The sequence below is a fragment of the Mesoplodon bidens genome (genome assembly GCF_964165515.1).
Source record: "Mesoplodon bidens genome assembly, chromosome: 17".
In the NCBI taxonomy this organism is placed as follows: Eukaryota; Metazoa; Chordata; class Mammalia; order Artiodactyla; family Ziphiidae; genus Mesoplodon; species Mesoplodon bidens.
This window is the reverse complement of record NC_138174.1, coordinates 5,838,090-5,857,801: the sequence shown is the minus strand read 5'-3', so window position 1 is coordinate 5,857,801 and position 19,712 is coordinate 5,838,090. Positions and strand designations below refer to the sequence as shown.

General features: G+C 42.5%; 1 protein-coding gene across 3 annotated transcripts in view; it reads left to right on the top strand.

The window, feature by feature from the left end:
- The window catches only part of FLT1 (fms related receptor tyrosine kinase 1), a 175,594-nt gene that overhangs the window by 111,041 nt on the left and 44,841 nt on the right, over positions 1–19,712 (top strand). For all 3 annotated transcript variants that reach the window (XM_081214954.1, XM_081214955.1, XM_081214956.1), the window contains exon 15: positions 13,310–13,441. In XM_081214954.1, coding sequence (XP_081071080.1) covers positions 13,310–13,441 — 132 coding nt within the window. The remainder of the gene's footprint in view (positions 1–13,309; positions 13,442–19,712) is intronic.

Below are 19,712 nucleotides of genomic sequence, written 5' to 3'. Positions count from 1 at the left end.
CAGCCACCTGCCCAAGGGACTGGCAGTTCCCCCAAAATGATCCAAAACGTCACCTTTCTAGCTCACACTCTTCCCAGATTCTCCAGTGAGGTCCTAAACTGTTTAAAGCTGTGACAGAGCTGAGTAAGCACAGCAAGGGGGGCTGTTGGCCACTGAGTTCGTAGTGACACTGTAAGGAATCAAGATCAGTTTGCAAGGCAGAGGTGGCAGGAGGTGGGTCCAGCTTAGGTCTACACTGATGCATGCACAAACCATCTCCCAGATGGGGGTACAGAGAAAACGGGGTTCCTGACAAAAGCCATTAAACTGCTGAAAAAAGTAAACCCTTCTCTGAAAATATCTCAGAGAACAGAAGGCGATACTGACCTGAGATGTTTTTAGTAAAGCCCAAGAAACCATCATTGAAATTTCTAGAACAGCAAGACATTTTCAGAATATTTTAAGATTAAAGCAGTAGGGTTGGAACCACAAAGAATTTAGGAAGAATTAATTCCGTCTCGAAAGAATTAATTCCGTCTCACTCTCAATGTTCCTCCCTAAGTGAGATCTTGGTCCCTGGGACTATTTATCTAAGGATCTGAAAGGGGCATCTTTCCTGTCCTCACTGTGTCACTGACACCAAATATCTGTACCTGTAAGCGCATATTCAGATCAAGGTGACCTGCCGTCCTAGTACCTGGGGGACAGAATTACACCTGAAGTGTCAAGGTTTTCATAGATCTGAGAAAGATCCTGAGGAAGAGCAGGGGAGAAAGATCAGTGAGGATGTCGATGCCCCGGGATGATAAACGGACCGTCACTCTCAGGCTATTTTTGCGTGATTTCCTAGAATAATAAAATTCAGAAATGTCAATTAACCTTTTGCAAAACTTGAATAGTAATTGCCTTTTCTTTCTCATGAAATGTACCCTTATGGTGCAAAATGGATTAAGAGACACTGCAGGAAAGAAATGAGTCTAAGCATCCCAGGTACACACACTGCAAGAAAGAAACGAGTCTAAGCATCCCAGGTACACACACTGCAGGAAAGAAGTGAGTCTAAGCATCCCAGGTACACACACTGCAGGAAAGAAGTGAGTCTAAGCACCCCAGGTACACAAAGGGCAGGAAAGAAATGAGTCTAAGCATCCCAGGTACACACACTGCAGGAAAGAAATGAGTCTAAGCATCCCAGGTACACACACTGCAGGAAAGAAATGAGTCTAAGCATCCCAGGTACACACACTGCAGGAAAGAAACGAGTCTAAGCATCCCAGGTGCACACAGGGCAGCACAGGGGGAGTTGAGTGGGCTGCTGTTTATCACTCCCACTGAGGGAATGTGCTCACGTGATCGGCTCATCAGCCAATCACGTCATCCCTTCCTCTTCCATCTGTGTCTTTAAGGTAAGGGGTTCTAGGTACCCAGACCAAGAAGGGCCAAGCTTCACCAGTAGATACCCCAGTAGCTCTTCATCCAGAGCTCTTCTGCCAGAATATCTCAAGGTTTAGTTGTATCTCAGAACAAATAAGCATGAAGGACACCCTGAACAGAGCATAGAACCAAGGCTCAGCTCTCTTCTAAGGATAAACTTCCATTTAGAAGGTGAGGGGAAAAGGAGTGGAGTTAAGGGGGGATTGGAGTTGGGGTAAGAGCAGGGAAAACAGTTCATTGGTTGGCACTGCCAGAGTTCAGAGCTACTAGCCCAACCCAGACAAGAGGACCCCCGACCCTAACCACAGCTCTAACCTGCTGAAAAACTGTAGAATTACTTCCTGCGATTACTTGCTAATGTTTGCCTGGTTTGGTGGGACTGACGCATGTAGTAGGGCAGTGGAGCTGTAGGGTTTACATCCAGAAAAGTAACCCGTGAGTAGAGGCCCATTTTGTACTGGAAATCAGTGGAAGTTATTTATGGAGACTCAATCCTGACACCCCCAAATCTCTCTCTTTATCGTCAAGTTCCACCGTATTTAGGTCTTACATGTACATACATAGCATCGTATCACATCCTAATGCTTTGCCCAAAGAAAACTACTTGGATGCCTTTTCCAGCCTATTATCCTCATCCCCATTCAGCCCAGAGAAGCCTCCCGAAAGCTGTCAGCCACAGCAAGACCCAGCTGAGGGATCACACATAAGCCGGCACAGACTCGTTCATAGAAACAACAAGGTTCCCTGCAAATTGTCTACGTTTGGTTGGGTGCCTTTTTAGAAGCCCTCTTGAATGTTCAAATGAAAAATTTAGAACGTAAGAAATGGGAGAGAACTTGTAAATGTGGGCATCGCTTTAGAAAGATCCTCTCCCTTTTTTAAAAAAAAATTGTGGCAAAATACACATAAATGTTACCATTTTACCCATTAAAAGTGCACAATTCAGTGACAGTAAGTATTTTCACAATGTTCTGCAACCATCACCAGTATCTAGTTTCAGAACTTTTGCATCACCTCAAACGGAAACCTCATACCCCTTAAGGCTTTTCCCTTCTGACTGTGAATTAACCTCCTCTTTGACCTTTTCTGTGACCTCTTTGACACATGGAACTGTACTTTGAGCATGGCCATGACCAGCAGCTTGTTTTGTCTGAAGAGCAGTCGATGTTGGAGAGACCAGGAGCAGAGAAAAAGGGAGAGCGAGAAGAACAAAGAAGAGAGAAATAAAGATGGATGGGGATGGGGGAGGGGGAGGGCAGACTCTCCCAGGAGTCTTCCCAGAGACCAGCAGGGGCTGTGCCCTGTCCAAAGTCACTAACTCCGAAACTAAGAGCCATGGTCTGGGCGCTTGGAGTGGAAGGGGGTCTCCGTCCCCAATCCACCATTTCCTGCTTACACTGAAGCCTGGGTGACTAAAGAAAGAAAACTCAGACACTACCTGGCTAAGTTTTCTCCTCCATCTCTTGGCAAAATAATGAGATGAGGTTTTTCTATCTCACAAGTTCAGCATTTGCATGGAAACCCCTCCTGCCCCCAAGGACAAACTTGAAACAGCTTAACCAGGATCTAAAGTGACACGTAGCAGTGCAGCTGGGGTCACCACTCTGCCCAGTTCAATTAAGGAAAATATGCCAACAAATACACTCTCAGATAAGCTAATCTGTGAACTCAGCCCATCATTTGCATGACTAAATCGCTGCTGAAAAAGTTAAATCAAGTTCATTCCTCCTCCACCCACATTCAATCAAAACTTGATTTTTGCATAATCTGCTACTAAGATCCCTCTCCCTCCCTCTCCCTCGTCTCCTGAAGGAATAGGTTTTGGTTTGTCCTTTTATTGCTTTAACCCACAACTGTAAATTGTTGTGAAGCATAGATCTGCTTTTCTTCAAAAATAGTTTATCATTCTATACATAGTCAATATTATAAAGTTTTGCAAATATATAAGTATTTGGACCCACAGAGCTTTTAAACTTTCATTCAGTGGCTCTTTATTGATGGTAAAGAGGCCTACAATTTCATTATTAAAACTACTGTTATTTATTTTAATTAAATAAGTAATACATGAGTATATTTTCATTTTAAAAGCTCACATAGTACCAAAATAGAATAAGCTATAAAAATTTCCCTTATGGGGAATTAACACATAACTGTTTCACGTGTACTTCATCAAAGATTTTTCCATTTTTTACCCACATATATGTATATATGCAAATGTGGGGCACAGATATATGTGAGGCAAATGATAGATGGGGTTCATTCATTCATTCAACAGCTGTTTACAGAAAGCCAGCTCTGTGCCAGGAATATAACTAGGTGCTGGAAACAAAACAGGGACCTTGAATTTCCATTCTAATGGAAAAGTACAGGTAATAAATTTAACAAACAAAACTACAAGCCTATAGCATACAATCAGTTAGTACTAACTACTGTGATGAACAAAATAAGGTAATGGATTACAGTGGGGCTATATGGGAAAGCCAGCACCTCTAAGATAAGTTTGAGTTGAGCTCATACTCCGTGTTTTATGACTTGCTTTTATCACAATATATCCTGGAGATCTTTCTATGTCTGTACATATTGTCTGCCTCATTTTTTTAAGCAGGCATACACTATAACATAGTATGTGTTCCCACAATTTATTTAGCTATTCTCCTAACGATGGAAAAATACCTTCTTGACTTTAACCTCTTGTGCAGTGCCATATTATTTCCTGCCTTAAAATGGTCATACATAGAAACGCTACTTTACTATCCACCGGAAGGGCACTTTAGGTGAATAGCTGTATCCTGCAGTACAAATTCATCCAACCTCATGGAAGGGGCTATGGCCAATCTGAACATACCACAAGAATTTATTGGGGCAGGGATGAGCGCATGTGTGTATATTACGTGTGTGCACACACGCACGTGTGTGTTTATAATTTATAGACATAAATAGTGAATAGCTAAGGTTTTACAGCCAATAACCGTAGAGTTAGCACCACTTGACATGTTTTTTAAGTGCCCAAATCATCTTGAACTACTTCATTGGAGCAACAGTAAAGTTCACAGTGAAACGGCAAAAAAAATGCTTTTCACTTTTAAGTGTTTAGAAATACATGTGTTTTTGGCATAGTTTCAAGGTGCTCACTTCAACCACAACCCTTCAATTCAACTGGTTTACAATTTCTTAAGAGCTTTTAAATCTATTCTGTTATCATAACCCACTTTTGGAAGTTAAACTAGTAAAGCAACAGACATTATCTCAAATGAAAGAACCTTTGTTTATGGCTTTTCCCTTATTCAATGGTTGCATGGAGAGGAATATCATACAGCTTTTTCATCACTGTCCTTAATCTCATTCTTTTCTAAGAGCTTCTCTTCTTTCTCTATCTTTTTCAAGGCTATAGAGCAAACAGTCTCACCACAGATCACATCGCCCATCAGATCCCCTTTAGACCATATGTTTTAAACATCTCACAACTCTCTTCCAACTTAGCACATTATTATAAGGCTGCTTTTCACCATGTCTCAGATTATTCCACACTTTACCAACTTTTTTTTTCTTACATCTGTAAAGGCTTTGCCACAAGGCTTGATCTTAGAGTGAAATTCTCAATAAAGAAGGAAGAAGCTGCATGGTGACCATTTGAAAACATAGGACTCATTCATCTTTTTAGTACTATTTGGTGAGCCCATCATTCTTCATTTCCGAATTTTGTCAGCCTTTTAAATTTACTAAGCTTGGATTTCTCTTCCCCAGACATAGTTTTCCAACCTCCAAAGTTTGACTGGATGTGCACTATCTCCTTTGTGTTGTTTGTGGGAAATCAGTCAGACAACCTATCGCTAGTTTTCTTGGGTCACCTTTAACCATCCTGAATCTATATTTTCGCTCTTCTGATCCTTAATTCAGATACAGCTCTCAGCTAATGAATTCCTTTAAGAACTGCCAATCTAAAGGTATGATTATTTACTGTGTGCCTAGAACTGTATACATCATCATCATAGCTACCATTTATTGAAAACTTATCATATGCCAACTTCAAAGCATTTATCATTTAGTGGGTGAGCCAAGACTATCATAACAAAAACTACTTTTTTTTTCTAAACATAACACTCATTCCCTACCATGAGCCAGACATTTTGTTATATTCTAAAGAAAAGGGAAATGAGTAAAACTTAGTCCTTACCTTTGAAAAACTTACACATAATAGGTACAAAGTCAATTCAAAAAATATGCAACATGAATGGCATAAAATTCCATCAGATACAAATTAGCACCTCTGAGGTGATCAAGGGAGGCTTCAGGGAGGAAGTGTCATTTGAATTGGACTTTGATGGGTGAAGAAGAGTTTTGATCATGATAAATTGTAAGTTTCCATGGGAATTGTCATCATTTTTGTGGTTGGAAATTATTTAGGTGATCCTTCTGGAAGGAAGCAGGCCTACAATTAAATTACCTCAGCAACACAAAGCAGAGCATCACGTTTATGAGTTCTACTTGTTAGTTCTAATAACTAACACCCAAAGGGGAAAGACGAAATTCAGATAAAGTGACTCTTCAAAGAACCCAATACGATATGGGGATATATGTATATGTATAGCTGATTCACTTTGTTATACAGCAGAAACTAACACACCACTGTAAAGCAATTATACGCCAAAAAAGATGTTTAAAAAAAAAAAGAACCCAATGCCATTTTGCATAATAACAAAAATTACAACGTTATCAAGGAATAAATATAACTGAAGAGCAATATATTTAAAGAGAAAATCCTAAAGCTATCAAATGACATGAAAGATGACCTAAGTAACGCAAAGATATTTGGTATTCTTAGTTGGGAATATTTATTATCAAGTTGAACCATTTTTGAGCCATTTTATAGGTCAAAATATTGACAATTTCATGTTTCGACCTAAAAATAAATATGGCAATTTCCCCCAAATTATTACATAAATTCAGTGGAATTCCCATCAACATTCCAACAGTGCTTTTTACAGAATTTGACAAGCTAAACCTGAAATCCATATTGAAGTGTAGAGGTCCAAGACAATTTTGAAAAAGGGACCATCTCATACTAAATATTAAGATGTGTTATCAAGCAATCATAACTTAAGTTAATCATGGTTTAACTCATGTGGGACAGATAAATAGGTCATTGTGAACAAATAGAGAGCCTAAAAACAGAACCACAGATATATGGAAACTTAGTAGCTGACAGAGCTGGCACCACAACTCAGTGGGGAAAGAACAGATTATTCTGTAAGTGAAGCTGGCATAATTGGCTATTTATACAGTAAAAGTTAGATTCTTACCTCACGCAATAAACATACCCTTCTCCAAAAGAAAATCTACATGTATTAAACACCTAAGTGAGAGAAGGCAAAATTCTTTAATCAGATTTTTGGGGGAAGAAAGTATATAAGGGGAATGAATGGTTTATGATATCAGAATAGGAAATATTTCTTTAACAAGTAACAAAAAGCACAAAGGATAATAGAAAGATTGATAAATTTGACTTTGCACTAAGATTCTAAAAGCTTTTGTATTAAAAATTCACCATAGGGGCTTCCCTGGTGGCGCAGTGGTTGAGAGTCCGCCTGCCGATGCAGGGGACGCGGGTTCGTGCCCCGGTCCGGGAGGATCCCACATGCCACGGGGCGGCTGGGCCCATGAGCCATGGCCGCTGAGCCTGCACGTCCGGAGCCTGTGCTCCGCAACGGGAGAGGCCACAGCAGTGAGAGGCCCACGTAACGCTTAAAAAAATAAAAATAAAAATAAAATAAAATTCACCATAAAGTTTCAAAGGTTCATAGAATGGGCAAGACTTGTAACATATTTAACCAACAAGGGCTCAGGATCCAAAACATGTAAAGAACCCTAAAATCATTGAGAACAAAACCAATAGGCTAATAGGAAAATGTGCAAAGGACACAAACAGGCAATTCACAGGAAAAGAAGCCTGAATGGCCAACCAAAATGGAGAAAGATGTTCCACGTAACTAGTAATCAGGGATGTCATTTCACACCCAAAATTTTGCCATCAATTAAAACACCTGATAACACCAAATATTGGTGAGTAATGGGAAAGGGGAGCACTTACTCATTGCTGGTTAAAATGTAAACTGGCATATTTTGGAAGACAATTTTGTAATACTTGGTAGAGTTGAAAATGGGTATATCCTATAACCCAGTACAAGGAGATATTGTATAACAAGGTACACATAGTTGAATCAGATGTGCATTGTGGCCTTCTTTGTAACATCAAAAAAACGTAGAAACTACCTAACTACCCTATAGGAGAGAAGTGGATTTAAAAAAAAAAATCTGTGGCTTTTTAATACAGTGGAATATTATATATCAGTGAAGTGAACTCCATCTACATGTGTCAACAAGAATATTAAAACACTGTTGAATAGAAAAAAGTCCAAGTTAAAAAAGGATATGTACCATATGACACAATTTATTTGGAATTTTAAAATCCACGAACTTTGGAGAGAGGGAGGAGGAGGGGGAAAGTATCTATAAATTTTTGCAGCAACGTGGATGGACCTAGAGATTGTCATACTGAGTGAAGTAAGTCAGACAGAGAAAGACAAACATCATATGATATTGCTTATGAGGAATCTTAAAAAATGGTACAAATGAACTTATTTACAAAACAGTAATAGAGTCACAGATGTAGAAAACAAACTTATGGTTACCAATGGGGAAAGGGGGAGGGATAAATTGGGAGACTGGGATTGACATATACACACTAGTATGTATAAAATAGATAACTAATAAGAACCTACTGTGTAGCACAGGGAACTCTACTCAATACTCTGTAATGACATATATGGGAAAAGAATCTTAAAAAGAGTGGATATATGTATAACTGAATCATTTTGCTGTACAGCAGAAACTAACACAACACTGTAAATCAACTATACGCCAATAAAAATTTAAAAATTAACACTTCCATAAAAAGAGAGAGGGGTCTAAAGCAAATATGGCAAAATGCTGACATCTGGCTATCTTAACGGTGAGCCACATGGGTTATATTTTTTCTGCACTCTTAAAATCTTAGAAATTACAATGAAAAAATTCAAAACTAAAAAGAGAGCCCTCCTTAAAAGGTGAGCTCCACGGTAGACCAGAGCCTGTATCATAGTGAACAGGTTGCATCAAGGTGGCAACAGGTTAAGGCACTAAAGAAGCTAGGGGACGGACTTCCCTGATGGTCCAGTAGTTAAGACTTCACCTTCCAATGCAGGGGATGTGGGTTCGATCTCTGGTCGGGGAGTTAAGATCCCACGTGCCTCCCGGCCAAAAAACCAAAACATAAAACAGAAGCAATATTGTAACAAATTCAATAAAGACTTAAAAAAAAAAAAAGAACTATAGTTGTCTCCCCTAAACGTTTAAGTATGGGCAGAAGATTTGATGAATGGGGGAAAATAATAAGGGGAGTAACTGGCCTGTTTATGTGAGAAGGGAAATAAGTAGCGAGAGCAGAGAATGAGAGAAGTGTGATGAGGTTTCTCAGGGGTCTGATGATGACGTATCCAGGTCTGTGCCTCTGTTGATGTGCAGACTGAGGCCAAGTCAGAAAGAAGCGCTGTGCTTGTTGGTTTTGGACACTCTCTCACCCCATCTCTCCTCCGCGTGATGGGAAGAGGGAACTGAGCCAGATGATGTCAGCTCATCAGCATCCCTGGCACCATTCTCTCACCTCTACAATTACACATCTGTCTCCTTGGGTGAAATCCAAGTCCTTTGACTTTATTTGATCATGCCGTTAGCCCTCATTTGGGATCTGAGTGATAGAAACTTGGTTGAGGTTCAGGTCCGCTGCAGTGGAGACCACTGTGGGTAGCCAGATCGCTGCTCTTCTAAACGGTCATTGCCCCGATCACCCACTCACCAGCCACACTTTCACTTTCTGGGAGCGCCACTTATACCCTATCTTGCACTTTTCAAAGCTTCAAAGCTCTCACTGAAATTATTTCTGTTGATCTTCATAGCAATACCATGAAATAGATAAAGCAGGGTTTTTTTGTTTGTTTGTTTTACAGATGGGGAAACTGCCCCAAAGGGATTAAATGATGTAGCCAAGGTTACAGGGCAGAGCTCTCATGTTTTTTCCAGAACCAGCCTGGACTCATCTCTGTCTATTCCTGAATGCAATAAAGCACCAATTTCTGTGGCTTGTTTCTACAAAGTGTCTGTTTCCATGTCTCCCCCCTCCACTTCCTTTCCCACCATCCACACTTGGAGCCTCATCACTCCTTGCCTGAATTACCACTGCGGAGCTGGACTTCCAGATACCACTTTTGCCTCATTCCAGTCCATCCTGCATTCTCCTTCTAGACTAAACTTCCTTAAACATCGCTCTTGTTAGGTCATTTCCCTCAAAAATCCTTGTGACCCTCTCTTTCCTTCTCCACTGAATGGAAACTCCTCAGCTAGGATTTCAAAGCTCTCCTGAAGCCGAACTCACCTTTTCCAGTCGACTACTCAAAACAGGTGCTTTGAAAATAAAAATGGCTAAGCAACACATGAAAGAATGTTCCAAAAAAATACAAATTAAGGCAACCATCATTTTACTCTATCAAATCAACAACATTTTGTGTTTTCTATTTTTTAGATGCTACTGCTCAGTCCTGGTAGGAAAGTGATAAAATAGTCTCTTATCCTCTGCTGGTAGAAGCTTTAATTGGTATTATCTTTTTGGAGGGCAGTTTGATTATATGAATCAAGAGCTTTTGACCTAATAGATCTGTTTCTGGAAATCTCTCCTAAGGAAATAATCTGAAATTCAGAAAAATCTTTATGCTTACAGATGTCATTGCACCAATATTTATAGTTATGAGCAATTAGATATAACCTGATACCAATCATTAGGGTACAGACATATGATGAATGATTATATTCAAAGCATGTAAGAACATGGGGAATAACTTATGCTATGATACTGGGGGGCGGGTCAGTATGTAAATTTGTATAAGCATTAGGAGAAATCTTACCAACATTTCACTACTGGACTTGTTTCCTCTCTCCCAGCACACTATTTCACACCTTCTTCTCTCACTTCAAACCTCCAAAATTACTTCCTCCTCAATTTCAACAGAGGAGTACCTCTTGTTTATTGAGAAAACGTATCACCAAATTGTCCAGTCTATATCCCTTTACGCTCTGCCGTTCTTCCTGTTAAAATGAATGAACTATCCCGACTCCTATCCAAGGCCAGTTCAGTCACCGAGTTCCATCCCCTCTCACTTCTTTAAGAATCCACTGCTGGTACTGTTCCTTCTGTTGGTTCTCTCTCTCTCTCTCTCTCTCTCCCTCCCCCTCCCTCTCTCCATAAACATGCTGTAAAGTTTCACATTTCAAAAACGAATTCATTCCTTGACCTCGTGCTGGCCTCCAGCTACCCTCCTGAAAGTAACCCCCTAACCGTCTCTCCTCCATCCCCTCCTGTCTCTAAGTGACAGTCATCATGCTTCTGTTCCCAGATGTCACTGAAACGGCTCATTGCCAAACCCAGTGGTTTGTCATCTCCCTTCTTCGTAGTCTCTCCGCTGCACCCGACGTAGCTCATCACTCTTCTCCATCATGAGCTCTTTCCTTGGTTCTAGGAATCACGCTCTTCTGGTTTCCTTGCAACCTCCCAGGCTACTCTTTCTCAATCCCTGCTGCTTCCTCTTTCTCTGATTTCCCGGGGCTCAGCCTTCAGGCCAGCTGTCGTCTCTCTCCGGACTCACTTCCCATGAGCTTTGTTTCCATTCCCCTGGCTTGCCATGCCTCCCGAATGTTGAGTCCGTGCAGCCGCCTCTAACCCCTACCTCCTCCCTGGGCCCCCAATGAAACCTCACGAAACAGAACAGAACTCTTGATTTTTCTCCCTCAAACCTGCTCCCCCCGCCAGGAGAGGTACCACCACCCTCCCAGCTGTTCAAACTATCAACCCTGAAGTCAGACTTTTATTACTTTTTTTCCTGTACCACATGCTAACCCATAAGCAAGCCTTCAAAAGATCCCCAGCACCCCCAATCCCTACCACTTCCAACAAACACAGTCACCCCAGGACAAAGCCACTGTATCTTTCCCTAAACAAGCTCCTTCCTGCCCCACGGGCTTTATATTTGTTACGCCCTGTGCCTAGAATGCCCTTTTCCAGGTCCTCACCTGCTCACCCCACCTCCCGGGTCTCTGCTCAAAACGTCACGTGCTCAGAGTCTCCTCAAAACAGCCCATCTAAGGTAGCTTCTTCACCCTCCTTAACTCATGACCTCCTTAACCTGGTCTATTTCCTTCACAAACGTTATGGCTACTTGAAATGACATTCCTTATTGGTACTTCTCCCAAACTATAATTTAAGCCCTTTGCGGGCAAGGACTCATGTGCCTTGCTTATTACCGTATCACCAGCATCTAGACTAGTGTCCAGTACACAGCGGACCTCAAAAATAGCCATTATATCAATGAACAAGCTGTGTAAAAAAGGCCACTTTAAAAAGACTAAAGGAGAACTGACCGGGGGTGAGATTGTAGGTTTGTCTGTCTTTTCACATTTTCTTTATGCTTTCCAATATTTCTCAAGTTTTCTATATCAGATATAGTTTTTTATAATCAGGAGAATACAAACTATTTCAACTAACAAAATACAGCCTCTGGTCTGGTCGGGCTCAATTTATTCCGGAACAAGCACTTGGTGCGTGTTCATTTCAGGGTCATGCCTTTTCTCAATGGCCCCCCTTCTCCCATCACCTCTGATAACCTGACCTCAACCCAAGGCCCATATACTCCATGACACCTTCCCTGAGTGGTCTATTCTTACTGAGCGCCTCCCCGGCCACACTTTACATTTGATTGGGTCCCCTGGGCTACATGTACTTATTCTCACACATCAAGCATTTTCTGTTTGTTGGTTGTGTGTGTGTGTGTGTGTGTGTCTCTCTCTCTCTCTCTCTCTCTCTCTCTCGCGCGCGCGCGCGTGGTGGGGAGAGAGAATGTATGTATGTGTTTGGTATGAGTTGATTGTCCCTCCTCGACAGACACAGTGTCTTAGCCTGCCCCTCCCTACCCGCCCAAGTCTCTGCCACAGACTAAAGCAGAGTCAGTACTCAAATACATGGAGACAGTCCTTGCTATTGAAGCGACTGGGTCTGGAAGCCAGGTGCTCCCTCCCTCACACCGGCTCCACAGTAATACTTAAACCTGCATTTACTGAGCACCTACTATGTGCTGGGCAGTTGCTATTCATTTTCCCGTTGATTGAGTAGGAACTGCTTTCACTGTCATCTTAAGACTGAGGAAACTGAAACAGAAAGGTGAAGTAACTGGCCTAAAGTGACAGAGGTGTGCTGGTGAGGCCTCGATTAAAGCCCAGCCCAAGCTCTTTACCACTGGGACCAACGAAACGGGATTGGCTTTGACCCCTGAGCCACGAATGTGCTTTTTCCATCAAACTGCACGCTCTCGGTTGAGTCCCTTAACCTCCCCAGACCTCAGTGTCCACGTCTGAAAGATGGAGACGATAACCCCTTACAGGGTGGCTGTCGAGATAGGAATGGGGTGTCGGTCGTGCCTGGCACACGGCGGGCATTGAGGAAACGGAAGTTATTATTATTATTATTAGATATGCTACCTCCTTGATATGTGCTCTTTCAAGTTGGGGGCGGTAGCCCCATCTCGTTTCTTTCTGGCCTGGGTCAGATCTGCATCTCCAAAGTAGGGGCTCAGAGCTATAGAAGGTACTATGAAAAAGCCTGGAGGAGGGAAAACAAATCCGCAGCCCCGGCCCAGGTGAACCAGAGCTTGGATTTCCTCGTCTGAAGGCATACTGATAGGAAGAGGGTTGTGTTACAGAAGTGGCTGTTTTGGTTTGTCATCCAGGCTCACTAATCTAAACATCTCTCACTCCCCAGGAATTATTTTAGGACCAGGAAGCAGCACGCTGTTTATTGAAAGAGTCACGGAAGAGGATGAAGGTGTCTATCACTGCAAAGCCACCAACCAGAAGGGGTCCGCGGAGAGTTCAGCATACCTCACCGTGCAAGGTAAACAACTGCTCCAGAAAGCGGGAGAAGCTGCTCAGACACCTATTTCCCTGTTTGTTGAACCTTCCACCTCCCAGTGTCCCGCTGCCCCTCCAGTCTATTCCTTTCCCTGACCTCCTTTTCCCCCTCCCCGTCCCGCTGGGAAGGCCTGGCTGGTCCCCCTCCTGGCGAGGCTGAAGGTGAGGACACAGGCCACCGTCGGAACACAGTCTCCGTAGGGGACAGTAGTTCCCGGAAGACAGGAGAGCCAGCTGCTGCCAGAGCCATGACACTGACCCACAGAGAATGACCAGAGTGGCCACACCTGTGAGAAAGAAATCCAAGAAGGCAGAAGATGGGTGTAGAGAGAAAAAAAAACCCACACTGGAAATTATCCATTCTTTTTCCAATTCCCACCAGTTACACATAAGCTGGCTCTTGCCACCGTTTTTGTAAACTGGTTTTTTAACACGAAGTAGGCTGCAAAATACTATCAGAGAGAAGCAACACATAATAAACAGACCACATGGAAGAAAAATATTCCAAGGGCTTCCTCAGACAGTTTTGTTGAGCAGCAAAACCTAAAGAGGCCTAATCTGACCGTGGACTCTGGCCATGTGGCTTCCATTTAGAACAGAGATTAGACCTCAATTTCAATTCTCCAAAGCCAAAAATCATCCCAGAAAACATAACATTTATAGCACCATCAAGTCTTCGAATTGGTGCCTCTTAGATGTATACACATCTATGGCTCGCTGAGGTTTTACATGAAGAGATGGAATTTCTTCAGTAGCCTATTTGCAAAGGCTCCCCAGTAGACTTCAGAATACCTAAGAATTTCTGAAGGAAATCTTGCAGCGGTTCCTGGTCACCATTATCCTCACCCCAGCGCACCTGGTCCTCCACATGCTTCTCCTCCAGCCTCAGCTCTCATCCCCCTCACACGCCCCAGGCCCCCCACGTGGACTAAACCGGAACACACCGCACTCCCCCTGGTCCTCTGCCCTTTCCACGTCGTTTTCCTTTTGTCTGAACAGCCTTCCTTCCCAACTTGTTCCCCCCCGGACAATCCTACTCCCACCTTTTATTTTTTATCTTTTTTACTGAAGCACAGTTAACTTACATTGTGTTAGTTTTGAGTGTCCAGCAAAGTGACTCAGTTATACGTTATACATGTTCTTTTTCAGATTCTTTTCCTTTAGAGGTTATTACAAGATATTGAGTATAGTTCCCTGTGCTCTACCGTGGGTCCTTGTTTCCCTGTTTTATATATAGTAATCCTACTCATCTTTTAAAATTCACTTTCGCTCTTGGGTCACTTTCTCTACACCTCATCCCTCGTGTCTCACCACCATGCCCCCTGAACCCCGTGCCCCCACAGCACTTGGCATGGACCTTTAATACAACGCTCAGCGTTGCGCATTATTCACTTTTCTGGTCCAGATCACTCGAGAAATGTTCGTTGGATTAATCTCTTTAAAAACCACCAGTGAATGTCTGAAAAAAGAAACACATCACTATGTTGTTGAGGGCATTAGAGAGAAGCCGTATTAAATTAAGGCAACCACTTATACATTTGCCCAGGACTCTGCAGGATATGGACGTGCAAGTCACGATCCCTCACCTCTCTGTGTTTTGAAAACCTAGTTGGAAGGTGATTAGGGGGAACCGTTAGAACCAGATCAATAAACATTTTGAGCTCCTCCTGTGGGTAAGACAGAAACCCTAGTTTGTATAAAACAGACCACGCAGTGCTGTTGATAAGGGCTAAAGGACTTCCTAGAGGCCAAAAATGATATGGCGAGTGACTTGACCTCTGAAGGAGGCCTTGCAGGATGTCGGATTGGCCAAGTGGATGGGGCAGGAAAGAAGACAGCGAGTTCTGTGGCAGCTCTGGACCTCCCACGCTGATATCTCCCTTGGCAATGACAGCGTCTAAACAATTCTAACCATTTCCTACTGGCTAGTCCTTTGAATTTTCTGAGGAATTGGTACTTCTGTTTTTAAATTTATCTTACTGAAGTATAGTTGATTGACGATGTTGTGTTAATCCTACCATACAGCAAAGTGATTCAGTTATACGTATACATTCTTTTTCATATTCTTGTCCATTTTGCTTTATCACAGGATATTGAATATAGTGCCCTGTGCACTACAGTAGGACCCTGTTGATTATCCATTCTCTACATAATAGTTTGCATCTGCTGACCCCAAACGCCCAATCCATCCCTCCCCGACCCCGAGGAATTGGTACTTTTGATTCATGACCTCTTTTTCCTCACGGGGCATTAATCTTCAAATATCACTTAGAGAAATGGTCTAATCTACAAGGTAGCTGCAGACACTATATATACGACTCCTTCTTTTCACCCGCTGTTGCCCCCAACAGCCCTGTTTTGAGCTCTTGTGTCTGCTTTTCGTAGTTTTTCTGCCGTCTCCTCCTTTGCTCTCTTTTGTAAATTTTTCTCTACTCTCAGCGTGATGGCTGTATCCAGCCTCTCTGCTGAAAAACTGTAGTTGGCTGAGAAATTACCTGATCAGCCATCATCAAACCACACATGAAATATCTGTACCTATTTCTAAGAGAAGCATAAACAAACGAAGCCATATCCTAATACGGTAATGATAAAACAGTGCAAGGAAATGAGGATGTTTAGTCTAAAAGTGAGTCCACTTGGGGAGGACAGGATTGTTTTCTTCAAATATTTAAAGGGCTTTCAGACAGAGGAGATGTTGGCCTCATTCTCTGACTCACCAGAAAAGATAACCAGAACCAAGGAAGGGAGATGGTGGTAAAATTTCAAAGAGGCAGGTTTCAGCTCCACATAAAGATAGAATTTTGAATAGGAAGAATTTCTGAAAGTTGACAGTATGTGCATCTTGTGAATGAGACGCAGTATCTTGAACAAGAAGTACTTTGGGCTCACTGAATAAAAATTTCATCCTTGGATGCTGTCCAGAATGGTTAAAGGCAGTACCTGCCTAATGATCTCATCACTGAAATTAGATTCTTGCTTCTGGAGTCTAAATCATTTATTCTTCTCACTCTGGTGGCTGTGAATTAGGTGAATCAAGCTTTAGACTTGGGCTTCTCTGGTGGCACAGTGGTTAAGGATCCACCTGCCAATGCAGGGGACACGGGTTGAAGCCCTGGTCTGGGAAGATCCCACATGCCGCGGAGCAACTAAGCCCGTGTGCCACAACTACTGAGCCTGCGCTCCAGAGCCCGTGCTCCACAACTACTGAAGCCTGCGCGCCTAGAGCCCGTTCTCCACAAGCACGGCAATGAGAAGCCCGCGCACCACAACGAAGAGTAGCCCCCGCTCGCCACAACTAGAGAGAGCCAGCGCGCAGCAACAAAGACCCTTCACAGACAAAAAGAAATAAATAAATTTATAGAAAAAAGTAAAAGAGCTTTAGACTTAATTTCCTAATATATGCAGTATAGACCCTTCACACTGACCTATCTTGTCAGGTTGAGTTTAGGAAGTGAAACCAGGGAAATAAGTTGTGTCTGTGGCTATGTTTAACATATTTAAAGAGGTTCACAAATTAGCCAGGAAGGAAACTGTCTGCTCTTTTTATTTCCTTTGAAAAAGGATTCTTATACTCATAGATAAAACAATGTGTTATTTTTGTATCTGAAAAGGATGAGCGGACTGGGGAATCAAAGTGGCTTCTTTAAATAATCACAGGTCTTGTTTGGTTTGGACTGCTCAGGAGCACACGTGGAGTGCTCAGAGGGGAAGTTCTAATATTAAAAACAACAGCAACAAAACTGTAACTAACCAAAATAATTTCTGAAATTAACATAGCACGCTATAGCCTGTGGAACTCAACGGGACTGTTACAGTGCAATGGTGGCACATTTTCATCCAAGGATTTAAAATCAACTATACTTTATCATTATTAGTAATAACCACTGTGTGTGTGTGTGTGTATGTGTGTGTGTGTGTATTCTTCTAAGAGATTTAGGCTTTGCTCTTGAAATAATAGCAAAGCATTATAATAGCATTTATAATCACACAGGAGAAAGCAACTTGAAGCATAGTTACCATTTTTAACATTTTTTTGAGGAAGACTGATGGATGCAAAAATCATGGGAAGCACAGGACTGCCTCAGGGCAGTCTGAATACTTCAAATGGCACCACAGGTGTGATTTGTAAATTTTGTGCCACAATAATCGCACATTAACACGTTTCAGGAAAGGACTCACATGGCAGGAAGGATACACTATGTTCTTTAACAAAGTCCCAAGAGTAAAGAGTAAGAAAAGCTCAGAAGGGACTTGTCTTGGGTGTCCAGCCTTTTCTCATCACGCTTGGCCAGTGCTGAGTTTGCATCTCACCTTTCTGAGCCTCCTCTGATCTCTGACTGCCCCTACCTTAGCTCCTCTCTTCTTAAAGCCTGCGTGCCGCCAGTCCTCTCCCCCTGGCTCTCCTGGCACTAGGGAGGATGTGATAACCTAACTGACACGAAGATGTTGGTGACTGATGTCACTCCTCTCGTGGGTGTTGGCAGTCCAGAAGGGTTTCCCCAGGAGAGAACAGAGAGACCGACAGCTGAGCAGGCAGCTCACTAATTTCACATGGGAGGGCTGGGGGCGGGATGTGCGTGCCTTTGTAATTAAACCCAAGCAATGACATAACGTTGGCCTTGATCAAGAATGCAAAAAATGGTGATGGAATTCGATTACAACATCTTATGCTTGTTGACCGTGTGGTCCACTGTTTTAAGCACATAACATGCATTAGCCTCCTTCAATCCAATGAGGGTTTTTTTTTCCTCCTTACAAGTGAGAATCCGAGGCCCCGAGAGGGTTAGGACCCTGTCCAGGGTTACAAAGCTCGGAAGAGGCAGTGCTGAGAGAACTGGATCCCTGTTTAACCACTCTGCTCTCCTGCCTCTCAGCCTGGTGGGGAAGAGGCCCCACTCTGAAGCCAGGTGCGTCCCTGCTCGTGAGCCGTGCAACCTTGGACAAATGACTTCCCTCCTGGAGCCTCAGTTTGCTCATCTGCAAAATGGGTGTGAATAATGGCATACCAACCTTATAGGGTTGTTGCAAGGATTAACACATTTAACACCATACCTGGCATATGATAAAAACCTCTTCAATATTAGCTAACACTATTGTTTGTTAATATGATAAACCAAATTCCATTTCAACAAAACTTTCTGTATTATAGTTTTTCTAGACTTAGCCAGTAGGTCACACAAATGGTGTTCTGGACCACAAAATTCCTATTTGACCTAAGGATTTAACTTCCTGTGATAAAAATGTATTACAGAACTGATAGGATAGCAATTTTAAGTATCTTTACTTAAAATTACTCTTGAAATGTACTTCAGATTTAATCCGAATAGAGTATGCCTACAATCACTGTCCTTAAGAAGGATTCCAAGTTGATGGCTGTACACGAATCTATGTAGATTCCTATAAACCTTCATAAATAGTATGAAGGCCAATTTTAATGTCCAATAAACCTTAGAGACTTACATAATAAGGTTAACTGGATTACTGGTTACTAGATTTTAAATGAAAGGAGGTAGCATTGCTTGACTGGCTCACATGCGAGGCCAGGTCTAGGTGTACTGATTAATTTTCTTCTCAACCATATATATTTATTGAGACTTTCACTAGGCCAGTGCTCAAGACGCAAAATGAACAAGAAACACACCCTCCTCTCTGTGTCCTAATAGCTTCATGGGCAGTAAACCCACATATACAGTTACCTCAAATTAAAACAATTCCAGAACCAGAGAATAACTCCTAGGCCAGGCTGCAGCGTCAGGCCAATTTCTCAGGGAAAGTAACGCAGTTGTTTGTAGAAAATGATCAGTACTTGGGTCAAAGTCTGATTTGTTTTAGAAGGAAAAGACAAATTGTGTTATATGAAATATGTTTGGATGAAGAAAACGATCTTGCACTTGAAGTCCAGAAAGTAATAAGAAGGGAAAAAAAGGAAAAGGCGGGCGTTGGGGGGAGGCCTTCAAAGTAACAGCTCACACTGGCTTTAACCATCTCCCCGTAAGGTGGGGTGCTCTTGTCACTTCCACGTTTTAGGGATGAGGAAGCTGGGGCACAGAGTCCTTGGCCTCAGACATAGCTGCTTGTAGGGTCACATAAAGACTTCCTTATCTGCAGTTAAGGAAGGCCCTGGGGCCAGGGACCCTGGTCTTTTGCTTGGGGAATTTCCCCAACTTCCTGGGAGGCACCGCCCAGTTATACTGCACGAGCTGAGCTGCCTGATCCTGTTGCCTGTTGACTCAGGTAGTCTGGTACCACTCAGA